Source organism: Antedon mediterranea, chromosome 1 (assembly GCF_964355755.1).
Source record: "Antedon mediterranea chromosome 1, ecAntMedi1.1, whole genome shotgun sequence".
Classification (NCBI taxonomy): domain Eukaryota; kingdom Metazoa; phylum Echinodermata; class Crinoidea; order Comatulida; family Antedonidae; genus Antedon; species Antedon mediterranea.
The window spans coordinates 12,909,751-12,922,984 of record NC_092670.1 but is presented as its reverse complement, the minus strand read 5'-3'; the positions used below and the strand labels follow the sequence as shown (position 1 = coordinate 12,922,984).

The following is a 13,234-nucleotide window of genomic DNA, read 5'->3' as shown; positions in this document are numbered from 1 at the left end:
CTGCGAGTGACCGTCTCTTCTGCGATTATAATACTGTATATAGTTTTCTCACATACATGATACAATTCCTTCTTTTCTTTCCTAAATATACTGTATGATTGATTGATCATTTTATTTTTGAAAATTGAATTCCAAATTCAAATAATTACAGTGAACTGAAAAGAAAACGAAAATTACACAAATTTCTCTTGAAAGATCTTTTACAACTAGGCCTATAGATCTGGTTTTCTCCTCCGACACGACATAGGCCATAGTGCCAAGTGACTATTTGAGAGCACATCTCAAAAAAGATAAATAGGCCTAAATGCTTTCAATGTTTATCACGATTACGTAATGATGATTAATGTCAATAAACTTCTAACCACTCGGAAGGATGAATAATCATCAAGAGCCAAGGATTAAATGGTGCCTGGAAACTAAAGACTACTCTGTACTCAATCGGCATCGTCACGTGACTGCAAATCATATGACTTTTTCGATCGATCTCTCTTGTTTCGTTTTCATGTGCGGTGTTGGTGTTTTGTTAGTATTTGTTGAGCACATTAAGTACACTGTTTCCTGCATTTAAACACTGCAAACAATAAAACAACAATGAAAGTAGCAATTGTACTAGTGTTGTGCATTTCTGTATGCTATGGTCTGCAAAGGTTTGTAGCAAGTTATGTATTTTTTCTTTGTTTACTCTAAAAAATAAGCTAGGCCTAGGCCTAGGCTAACCTGGTTGGAAACTGGTCTGCCTGGTCCTCCTGTCTGGTGGTGTTACTGTTAGCCTACCTAGTTAGTACCTCTAGTACTCTACTATACTATTCGAGGCCCTGGCCTAGCTAGGCTCTACCTGGCCTAGGTTGTAGAAGACCAGTAGAGAGATCATTATAAATTAGATTGCACATGGGATTACTTAAAACTGTGCAAATATTTATTTTATTGTTTTGGTAAATATATTAACCTGTTATTGCGCAATTTGATAGTCAAAATAGGCTTACTTGTGGTCAGAGTGATTGTTTGGCTACACTACTTATTATTTAATCGTAGTAATTACGGTTACAACTCCTATGGTCTTGATCTCTCCAGCCATACCAAGGCTGCAAACTGTAGAGTACCATATCCATATTTAGTATTATTTATTTCAGTTAACGCAAATAGTTCAAACCATACCTATTGTCCTATTTGAAGTATTTTCAAATCATGCGCCTGTCAATGTGAATGCATTTTTGTCAAACATTTTTATAGGATCCCTCTGCACAAGGTGAAGACAGTCAGACGAACTTTATCTGAAGCAAATACAAGCCTAAAAGATGTAGCCAAATACAATACTAAGTACAGCAAATACAACAGAATTGGCAAGCTGGCAGATCCAGTTAAACTCACCGATTACATGGATGTATGTCTTTTACCATATAATTAGGCCTACTGTCAATTGTATGACCCACTATACTATACTCCGATGTGGTTAATTATGAATACCATGACGCACCCGTGCGTAAAAAAATGTGACTTACTTTTAGATGACCATGACGCACCCATTTGACGCACTGTGACCATGTTGTTTATGATATTTTGAGTGGTAAAGTGACGGACATTGACACACCATCATTCATTGATGTGGCGTACCTTCTAGGTTTTTTTACGCACCCCTGCGTTAGTAATTTTTTGTAAATGATGCACCTATGACGCACCTCTCCCGGGTGTCGTATAGTGGGTCATACAATTGACAAGTGCATTAGGCCTATGTCAACAATAAATAAAAACTAATTGTCTAATAATTAGACCTCCTAAAGCTTTGTTTAAACTATCAAACTTTTTGTGACAACAAAATATGATGCCCATATATGGACATGATATGTCATATCACTACCATATCTGGGTACAGTACATCACACTTTTTTGTCACATAGTTTGATAGTGTAGACATAGCTTTAGTCTATCTCACTAAGGCAATCTAAAGCCAGCTTCAACCAAGGCGTTAAGAGTTGACCGTGATAGTAAAGCCATCCACTATGGTTTTCAAGCATTGCCTATAAGGATATATGTATGCCTACTCTATATTGTCAAAACATGATATAAATGTTTAGATTGGGAAGAATTAGTATTTTCAAATTGGTGTAAAAAAAATATTGATCTATCCAGAATGTTCTTGAAAATCAGTAGTAACTCAGAAGATTGGTAATTAACTAATTATCTCTTATTATTTAAGGCCCAATATTATGGAATCATCACAATTGGAACTCCACCGCAGACCTTCAATGTAGTTTTTGACACTGGCAGTTCAAACTTGTGGGTTCCATCACAAACATGTCCGATCTATGATGTGGCTTGCTGTAAGTTTATTTCACATATTTTCTTTTAACATGTGTTCATTATTAAAATGCTTGATGATTCAATTTCGGAAAATTCATCCATATCAACAAACGTACAAACAGAAAATGAAAAAAGAAAATTTGCAAACTCTAAGCTTAAATATAATTATAGTACCCCTTTCACACCAAAAGCAAAACTCCGGAGACACTCCGGAGTTGACGTCCCGGTGTTTTGGTGTGAAAGGTAAAATAAAGCAACTCGGGAGTTTAAAACTGCGGGGTTGAACAGCTGAACATTCTCCGGAGAGCGAACTGCGGGGACACCCCGGTGTTTTGGTGTGAAAGGTACCAACATCAAACTCCGGAGTTTTTAGGTCAAAAAGTCATTCCACACAATCACTCATTGCTTTAGTATTATTGTAAAATACTTTAAATATTGTAAAAATATAGCGGGTCTAGAAAATAATAAGTAGTATCAATAAAACATTATATTACTTCTGAGACTTTTGAAAATAATTATTAAATTAAAAATATTATCAATTAAAATGATTCTAATGATCGTCGCTATCTAAACCAACAAAATAGAGGGTGACATTTACATTTTTATTTTATAAATCCTGGTGTTGCTAGGTTGGTGTGAAAGGGGTATCTTCGGAGTTTCTCGATGTTTTGAATGGTCATAAACCCCGGGGTGTCTCCGGAGATCACTCCGAAGTTTAGGTGTGAAAGGGGTATTCGATACTTTTCCATTTACAATACATTTTTATGAGTTATGGAGCATATGTTTGCAAACACAAGCAACAAGAATATTACAACTATTCAACACATATATACTCAACATAGTTCTAATGGTTATTTCAATTTTGTTTTTTTAAAACCAGTTACTTGCTCACTAAGGAAACACGCCCTTGGTCATTTAAAGTAGTATTCAGTGGGCTCGTGTAAATATATATGCTTTGGTCCTGATTAACCTATCAAGCTTGGTTCCCACTAGAACGTAACGCAAGGACGTAAACGCAACGCAAGCATGTTGACCAATGACAAGCGTCAGTTTGAATAATCCATCGCTTGTCATTTGTCAACACGCTTGCATTGCGTTGACGTCCTTGCGTTGCGTCCTAGTGGGAACCAAGCTTTATGTATTGTGTTGTGGTTTTGATTCACAGTCAACATACAGTATCTATAAATATTAGTTATTCACACTGCCTATTTTTGGAAATACGATACTACGATACTACTACTTGTTAAATTTGAGTTTCCTTATTACATATTTTGCAATAGCATTAACATTACAATGGTTATGTAATGGAAACAGGAAGTAAATTTTCACAATATTGATTTCAACAATGCTGTTTTAAACATCTTAAAATCACACTAAAAATAAAATTCAAAAACTACAATAATAGTATACTCTCTCTCTGAAAAACATTGGGCAGACCTTTTTTGTTTTTTCAGATTTCATGGTTTAAAAACATTATTGTCCTGAAAATTAAATTGAGATTATTTTACAAGTAGTTGTAAAATGAAGTCAACTATAAATCTATAATAACTTATGTTTGATTTTGATTAGATAATTGACTACATAGTAGTTTTTTTTTACTAATCCCAGGCTCTTTGGTTCAAATGATTTTGGCCAATACACCACTACCTAAACCTTTGCTGTGGGTGTGTAAAAATAAATTAAAATATAAATGTATTTATTTAAAGATGTATTGTCCCTTTGACTAATTCCAAAAAAATAAAAAATAACAGATTTCGAAAAAAGGTGGGTCATTTTGAAGTATCATAATAGTTATTAACTATCACCAAAAATTTGTCGAAAAAAAAATCATTTAACTGAAATACAGACGTTTTTTTGTTTAAAAAATAACTCTGACTTCCAGTCAAAGTTTTCGATCAAGACATACCCCATAATGAAACGCGCTTGTTTGGCTACTCTGTATGCATAATCATAAAACTTCCTCATGATCTGTGTGAAAATACCTTCTCTACCGTGACGAGTTGTAAACAATCCTAATTAGCATATGCATAATGCGTACTCGTGGTTTTAAATCTTTGTTTACTTTCGCTCGCGACGATTTTCCAGACGAAATGTAATCAAACTAATTTACCTGTTAATTACGTAAACTTGTTGCTTTTGGCTCGAATTTTCAACTTAAAGTGAATAACTTTAATATTACTTTGATATGGCCAATTTAAATTTAGAATATTTTGACATTAATTTTTTTGTGTTTCAAGGGACAATACATCTTTAATTACAATTATGATTATTACACAATCATAATTGTAGACTAATTTAATTTTGATTTTATTTAGTGTTGCATAGAAAATATGATAGTTCAAAGTCGGATTCGTACAAAAAGAATGGAACAGACTTTGAAATTCAGTATGGGTCTGGATCTATGAAAGGATTTCTTAGTAATGATGTGGTTTCTGTAAGTACAGTGTAGGTTAAAAAAATTGTTCGTTAAAGAATATTCCATGACTGTTTTCTGCTAGTTTTCTGCCACACCCAGGCATCATCACAATACTATTCTCATTTAGCAATAAGAATGCGACGTCCTTCGTGTTTATCAAAAGTATACGATAACAATTGCTTTATCAGTAGTAGGTACGCATGTAATATAATTACTGTATTCGTGGCATGAAACTTTTGCGAATTTCACTCACTTGTTTAATTGTTTAATGAGCAAAAAAGTTTTTGGTTTTACAGTAACTTTACTGCTTTATGTTTATTGAACATTTTTAATAATTAATTTGTGTTTTATATATTTTTCTGTGGATAAAAGGTGCTATCAGTATCTTACAACTCACTGTATTAATACTGAAATTAATAATATGCTTTTTTCTAGCTGGTACATATTGATTGCAAATTTTGTATGTGTTTTATAAATGTAAATTATCTGTAAGCAAGATTGCTTGTCTAATTTTAGATTGGAAAGCTGAACGTGACAGGTCAAGTGTTTGCAGAGGCAACCAGTGAGCCTGGTCTAGCATTTATCGCTGCTAAGTTTGATGGCATTCTTGGTATGGGATACCCACAAATCTCTGTTGACAAGGTTCTTCCTGTCTTTGACAATATGTTCGAGCAGAAGTTGGTGAATGCAGATGAATTTTCATTTTATTTAGACCGGTAAATAATTATTAATAATTTAGAATGATTTTGATTTTAAAAAGAATAATACACTTTTACTATAATACACTTTTACACCAATAATCACTTTTTCATTTGAGAGTGAAACTATGCCACTAAATAGACCTAGGCCTACTCCAACCAAGTCTATGTTTGCATTTGCTTCGGCCTAACCTAGCCAGCCAAAGTGGGTAATATGGTACATAAAGCAAATATTACTGGGCTTTCATCGGGGCACGGTAACAAATATAGCCCTCTGTGATCTGGAGACATACTATATATCCCTTAACTTTGCCTTGGGATATAGTATACAGTATAGTCTCCAGATCACCTTGAGCTATATTTTTACCATGCTCCTCAGCACAGTAGATATTTGTATACTGTACAAAATCACAATATACAATGGTGAAATATAAACGGTGTTATTTTTTGCATCATAAAAAATAACACCTAACAACATGGGAGCGTTTTTACTTCCAGTATTCACATTTTAAAAATTGTATCATTTAGAAAAGTAAATGATTCTGTTGGAGGTGAACTGATCATTGGAGGTACAGACCCAAAGTATTATACTGGTGGCTTCACTTATGTCCCTGTCTCTAAGCAAGGTTACTGGCAGTTCAAGATGGATGGGTATGTAAAATGATTTGCGGCAGTTAGAAAACACACAGTCCCATCATGCACCACTACACATGTGTTGCCAAGATGTTGAGCATATTCTATAAAGGATCTCATATGAGAAAATAGAAACAAATATACCAAAAAAAATTGTACAATATACAAATAATGAACATGAGGTGAATGGTTATATTTCAACGAGGCAAATTACATACCATGTGACCCAGAATCATCAAATGACAGGAATTTATGTAATATAATTTATTATTTACTGTTCCTGTCAAACTGCCTTAAAATGTGACATGTTGCGAGAAACTATTCTCATCATCAGAACAGAAAACAATGCCTAGAGTACTTATATACCAATAGGACAGGTTGTATGTAAATAAGGAAGTAATTACCATGATAAAACAACAAGGAACGTAGGCAACAAACAATCATATGGCAAGCGTGACGCCTAAGTTATAGATTTGTTTGTTCAAGGAAGGTTTACTCCACATGATGTGGAGGGCTTCCTTGACCTTAAGTTTGAAAGCGGAATCTGCAGAATCCAGAAAAGTGAAGCATTCCGCATTAGCGAGGGCTTTACACCGTTCTGAATCCTGCAGATGTTGAAAAATGCGAGAAGCCTTGTCTCAAAACATTTTAAGGCGGTTTGCCTATTCATTAAATGCCTCACTATATTATATTATACATACTATAACTATATTCCAAACAAAAATTGTGTTATATTTTATTGAACCTATTAGCTTGGTCTTCCGTGTAAATGCAGATGCCTAGTAGGTAACACTGAATTTCATGGAAAAACACCCAAGTTGAAGTGAACTTTTTTCAGGCAGGTTTTGTTTTCTCCGGGTCATTTTTAATGTTTATTTTTGAAGGATTGATGTTGGTGGCAAGGCATCAAACTTCTGCAAAGGTGGATGTCAGGCCATTGCTGATACAGGCACCTCCCTGATTGCTGGCCCTACTACAGAGATCAAGGCTCTTAATGCATTGATTGGTGCAATTCCCCTTATTGAAGGAGAGGTAATTTTGAGAGGATTTTTAATTACACAAAAATTTATTTTGGAATTCTATTACTATTATAATTGATAATACTTTATTATGTGAGGAATGTTGTTTTTATTTCAATTAACCAATTTATTTACAATAGATCCCTATTACCCTGAATAGAAGTGTCCCCTGAATAGAGGTGTCCCCTTAATAGAGGTGTCCCCTTAATAGAGGTGTCTCCATAATAGAGGTGTCCACTTAATATAGGTGTCTCCTGAATAGAGGTGTCCACTTAATAGAGGTGTCCACTTAATAGAGGTGTCTCCATAATAGAGGTGTCCACTTAATATAGGTGTCTCCTGAATGCAGGTGTCCCCTGAATAGAGGTGTCCACTTAATAGGTGTCCACTTAATAGAGGTGTCCCCTGAATAGAGGTGTCCCCTGAATAGAGGTGTCCCCTGAATAGAGGTGTCCCCTGAATAGAGGTGTCTCCTTAATAGAGGTGTCCCCTGCAATAGAGGTGTCCACTTAATAGAGGTGTCCCCTGAATAGAGGTGTCTCCTGAATAGAGGTGTCCACTTAATAGAGGTGTCCACTTAATAGAGGTGTCCACTTAATAGAGGTGTTCCCTGAATAGAGGTGTTCCCTGAATAGAGGTGTTCCCTGAATGCAGGTGTCCCCTGAATAGAGGTGTCTCCTGAATGCAGGTGTTCCCTGAATAGAGGTGTCTCCTTAATAGAGGTGTCCCCTGAATAGAGGTGTCTCCATAATAGAGGTGTCCACTTAATAGAGGTTCTAATGTATTTCATAACCTCAGTGAAACTGCCTCTGTTATGGCTGTTTATAAGCATTTTTAAAATGACACGATTTTTCAGGCAATGATTCCATGTGATAAGATACCATCTCTGCCAAATATCACCTTTACACTCAATGGGCACAAGTTTACACTTCAAGGCAAAGATTATGTACTTAAGGTATGGAAAAGCTTTTTTTTTATTATAAAAATTCTCATAAACTTCTACATTAAAACAAACTAAAAGCATACGTTATTGCAGTAGAAAATGAAGTTACTGCAGTAACTGCAGTAGAATAATTTTGACATCCTTGCGCTTACATTTTAGGTATCTGAAGCAGGCCAAACTGTATGCCTTAGTGGATTCCTTGGCCTTGATGTTCCACCACCAAATGGCCCATTGTGGATCTTGGGAGACGTGTTTATTGGTCGATATTATACCGTGTTTGATCGCGCAAACAACAGATTGGGATTTGCAACTTCGGTCTAAACCCAAAATCTACACACAAAAAATGAAAACACATCTGCAAATTAATGAAAAGTTAACAAATCCAAATTTGAATATAATAATAACTACATTTAAAAAGTATGTTTTGGAACTATATTTGTTGTATGTTGGATGATTATCCATCAATTATAGCGATATTCACAAACAATAAGGGTAGCAGTGTTCCGTTAATTTGGAATAGAAATATACAGAATTTAGTGGTGAACTAACACAAATTTAGTATTAGTAATATTTCTGGTTAAGTATTGAATTTAAAAATAAACTAACACATTTGAACATGTCACATAATGCACTGCTACTTATTGTTATTGATGCAATGTTTTTTTCTGAAATAATTTATTTTTTTGTAATTAATATTGCAATTGTGCTTATTTACAGTAATTAGTATAAAGAGGGGAAAAGTGAAGGGTTGTGTTTCACCATATTTTGTTTGTCACACTTTGATGTTCCTAAACCTCATGACATCATCAATTTGATGACGGAGTCTGACAACTCTTGGACAGGACTCTTAAGTAGTACTGTAGTTACTTTAATTACTGTGTTTTCACATCGATATGCATGAATGAATGCTGTCATTTTTCTAAAGCTTGGTTCCAACTTGGATACAATATGACGTAAGCGCAACGTAAGTCATTTGACCAATCACAAACCACGGATTCAAACTGTCGCTTCTTGTGATTAGTCAGCTCGCTGACGTTGTGTCTACGTCATTGCGTTTCATCTCTGGTAAGAACCAATCGTATTGATTTCATCAAATCATTACACAGTTTGTACATGTAAAATAATAATAAATAATCGCATGCACTTGCAACTAGATGTTAATATTGTTAGCGGATTTAGTTTTTTGTATTAGTGATTTTTGAGAAAATAAAGACTGACATGTTGACATTTTTTGTAAGTTTCTGTTCTTTTACGTCACACACATACTGCTATCTAGGGAGAATTAGACCCGCTTCCTTTAGCAAAGCAAAGTGAAGGTTTAGTTATTTATCAGTTTGGATGACCCATCAGGGGTGGCGCCAGGATCTTCCCGACGCGGGGGCTACATTCCCCGACGAGGGGGCTATGCGAGCGAAGCGAGCATCACTAGGCTGGGGGACCGGGGGCCGCCAAGGGCCCCCTGTGGGGGTCCAGGGGTCGAAGCCCCCGGAAGCAACGCGTACTAGCGTCATTTGAGGTCATTTTAATCAGATTTAGGGTAGCCATTTTTTCCATTTTTTATAATGCATAAATAAAATACTGCGTGCAAAAAAACGATGCGCGATGACTGTTTCATTCAATCCATATTTTTCAATTTAAAAAATAAAAGTTCAAAGAAAATTTAGAAAAATAGAGTTGGAGGTCCCGGAAATTGGACTTATTTATACTTCAAAACATGAAACAAAATATATAAGTCCCTATCATGGTTGTGACTGAGCTAAGAAATGTTTGAAAAATAGAGATGTTAGGTCCCGGAAAATGCATTTCTTGTACTTCGAAATATGACCAGCTTTATTGTTGGGGCTGAGCTAAGAAAATTTTTAAAACTAGAGCTGCAGGTCTTCAAAAAATTGCATTTTATACTTTGGAAACATCAGGCCTAGAGGCTTAAAAAACGCAAGCGTCATAGTTGCCATTTCTGGCATTATTATGCTTTTTGGCATTATTTAGAGGCCCACGGCATCTGGCATAATGCCGCGGCATTATTTAGCCGTTTTTAGCATAATCTGGCATAATTTTGTGTTTTTTGAACAACCAAAAAAAATATACCACAGAACAAAAATAAAATATTTTATTTAATTTTTGCAATTTAATACATATCACCTTACACAATATCATATCGTACAAAACAGATCTGTTCGGGTTTTCCGTACAATAGTTCTTCCATCCTTTTGTTTCGGACTTAAATAGACTCTTCGGATAGGAAGGCTGCTCGAAAACTACCGTGTGTGCGATATAGGCAGCACAACAAATCCGAAGAGGCTATTGGCCAATTATGTTGCTCTATTTCAGAGACCATGCAGGTTATTGGATCCCCAGATATAGAGACAATTTAACGAAAACATTATGAAAGGGGTTTTGTTGTTTCAGTTCATAAAGTGGCCGCACCCCTACCCCAACCCTTGAAATGGCAATTTCCAGTAACTATAAGCTCTAATTTTAAAAAGAATTTCTTCTAGGAGAATTTGTTTTCCATATTTCAAATTATGTTCCATTTGCATCGTCGTAGCAACCCTATTTTTCCAAATGTTCTTCACCTCTCAGCCCCAGTAGTGACCATGTGGGCGAGGTAATTTTTATTTAAAATTAAGTGCCATTTCCGCCCATCGAGCAGCTCTATTTTTCCAATTTTTTTTACCTCAGCCCCAACCATGGTGGGGCTGAGGTCATGGAGACACTTAATATATATTTTTATTTCCTATTTTAAATTATAATTGCCATTTTCAAAACTATGATAGGCTAAGATCCTGGAGGTACTAATAAATATATTTTTATTTCATATTTGAAATTAAGTGCCATTTTCGCCCATTGAGCAGCTCTATTTTTCCAAATTTTCTTACCTCAGCACCAGCCATGGTGGAGCTGAGGTCCTGGAGACACTTAATATATATTTTTATTTCCTATTTTAAATTATAATTGCCATTTTCGAACTATGGTGGGCTAAGATCCTGGAGGTACTAATAAATATATTTTTATTTCATATCTGAAATTAAGTGCCATTTCCGGCCATCAGCATTTTTCAAAATTTTCTTATCAACCACGGTGGGGCTGAGGTCCTGGAGACACTTAATATATATTTATTTCCTATTTTAAATTATAATTGCCATTTTCTAATTATGGTGGGCTAAGATCCTTTCATATTTGAAATTAAGTGCAAAGATCGAGCAGCTCTCATATTTCAGCTCAAAAATTCTAAATTTCCATGGCTGTAACAGGTTTTTTGTGGGGGGTGGGGGGGGGGAGAAGGGTTCGTGGATTGGTGTTTGTGTCATTTGCAATTACCATTTTCGCACCCCAGATATTTTTAGAATTATTATTTATTACTCACAAAACTAAAAATACAATTTTTGAACGACATAGGGATACAATTTAGGCCCTATTTTGTGTCAGTTGGGGTTTTACAAACGTTTATTAGACATACAACCGTTGGTGGCGCTGTTTAGGGCCACATTTTGGGGATCTGGCATTATTTTTCCCAATCTGGCATTATTGAGACAGGATACGGCATAATTTAAATTTTATCGCTGGCAACGCTGGCAAGCGTAGACCTTTTTCAGTCGGGGAAATAAGTTTATTCCTCCCAAGTGTATGCGTGCGTACCATCTGGACTTCCGAGTGGTGAGAAATTCATGACATACACAGGACATTGAAAATGTAATAACTTAGCTATAATAAGATGTTGGCTAAGCGAAAATTAAGTTGCATGTTTTTTGTTTAGTAATGGATGAAAAATTTATTTCAGGTGCCCCACGGTACAGAAGGTTACTTGTAAATTAAAAAAATTGGTGAACATACGAACAATTAACATAATTCGTTTTTGCTGTAGTGTAGCGTACGTCGACGCAGTACACGACGTAACCGTCAGTAAACTTCGCCTGGAAAATAACTACAGTACACATTTTGGTCGCTGGATGGAACATGATATCACGCGTCTCGACAACGTTGAACGATTCGTACAAATGGATACCGCCAGACAAGTGCGAACCTAGCTATTGTTTTCTATAGTAAGTTAGATCGCTGGCAATAATGAATTCATATAAAGTGCATAATATCACTCTGACGTACTCTCACGGTCAATGAAACGTCGCGGTTTTCTAGGCGCTGAAGCTAGCTACGAAGTGAACGCGAACCCGTTTTACTGTATATTATATTCCCCGACAAAAAGTACCCGTGTTCCCTTCGGTAACCGTCGGTAAACTTCGCCTGGAAAATAACTACATTACACATTTTGGTACCTGGATGGAACTTGATATCACGCGTCTCACCCAACGTTGAACGATTCGTACAAAGGGATACCGCCAGACAAGTGCGTACCTAGCTAATGTTTAGTAGTAAGTTAGATCGCTGGCAATAAATGAATGCATAAAAGTGCATATTAGCCCTCTGACGTACTCACGGTCAATGGAACGTCGTGGTTTTCTAGGCACTGAAGCTATGAAGTGAACGCGAACGTTTTTTACTGTATATTATATTCTCCGACAAAAAGTACCCGTGTTCCCCGACGGGGGGGGGGGGGGGGCTAGGCTCCCCGACGAGGGGGCTAGAGCCCCCGTCTGGCGCCACCACTGTGACCCATGCGTCGTGATTAGGCAAATTTCGTGCTGCGTTCAAGTGTGACCAAACTTTAATAAAATGCGGCAGCCTCTTCATTCTCACTGGACGCAACGCAAGGACGTTGACCATTTACACGCGACTGTTCGAATAATCCATCGCTTGAGATTGGTCAAATCACTTTGCATCGCGTTACGTCCTGTCGTTGCGTTCTAGTGGGAACCAAGCTTTAAGTTCAACTCAGACAGCGTCGTACAACGAGGCCTCTGACGAAACGACTTGACTCGTCGGCAGTGTTGTCTGAGTTGAATCCCGACGAGACGAGTCGTCATAAAATAGCGTCGGGCGTAGTTTTTTAGGTCGTCGCGGGAACTCCTACTCGTGTTTAATTTTCTCCCGACGCTGTCTGAATTGGCCTTAACTTATACATTTGCAACTGTTTTGATGCACTTCGATAATAATTTAAACAGGTATTTCATTTAAATATTTTGAACTACACTACTTAATAAAAAAAAATATGCATGCATGGACAAATTGATTGTTGCGTTCAATAAAAAAAATAGTCTCAATGTAATGGCTAACCACAAATCGTATAATTATAAATCATTTCATTGTTTCCAGTTCTCTCCAAAATTAT

The 13,234-nt window shown here is 36.3% G+C and overlaps 1 protein-coding gene across 1 annotated transcript; it reads left to right on the top strand.

Annotated features, from left to right (window-relative positions):
• Nucleotides 1-483: 483 nt before the first annotated feature.
• On the top strand, nucleotides 484-9,232 carry LOC140057055 (cathepsin D-like). Its single transcript, XM_072102603.1, has 9 exons — nucleotides 484-647; nucleotides 1,231-1,381; nucleotides 2,195-2,318; nucleotides 4,614-4,732; nucleotides 5,231-5,430; nucleotides 5,941-6,063; nucleotides 6,930-7,077; nucleotides 7,921-8,019; nucleotides 8,167-9,232. Exons 1-9 carry the CDS (start codon nucleotides 592-594, stop codon nucleotides 8,326-8,328), a joined length of 1,182 nt encoding a protein of 393 aa, XP_071958704.1. The 5' UTR covers nucleotides 484-591; the 3' UTR covers nucleotides 8,329-9,232.
• The last annotated feature ends 4,002 nt before the right edge of the window (nucleotides 9,233-13,234 follow it).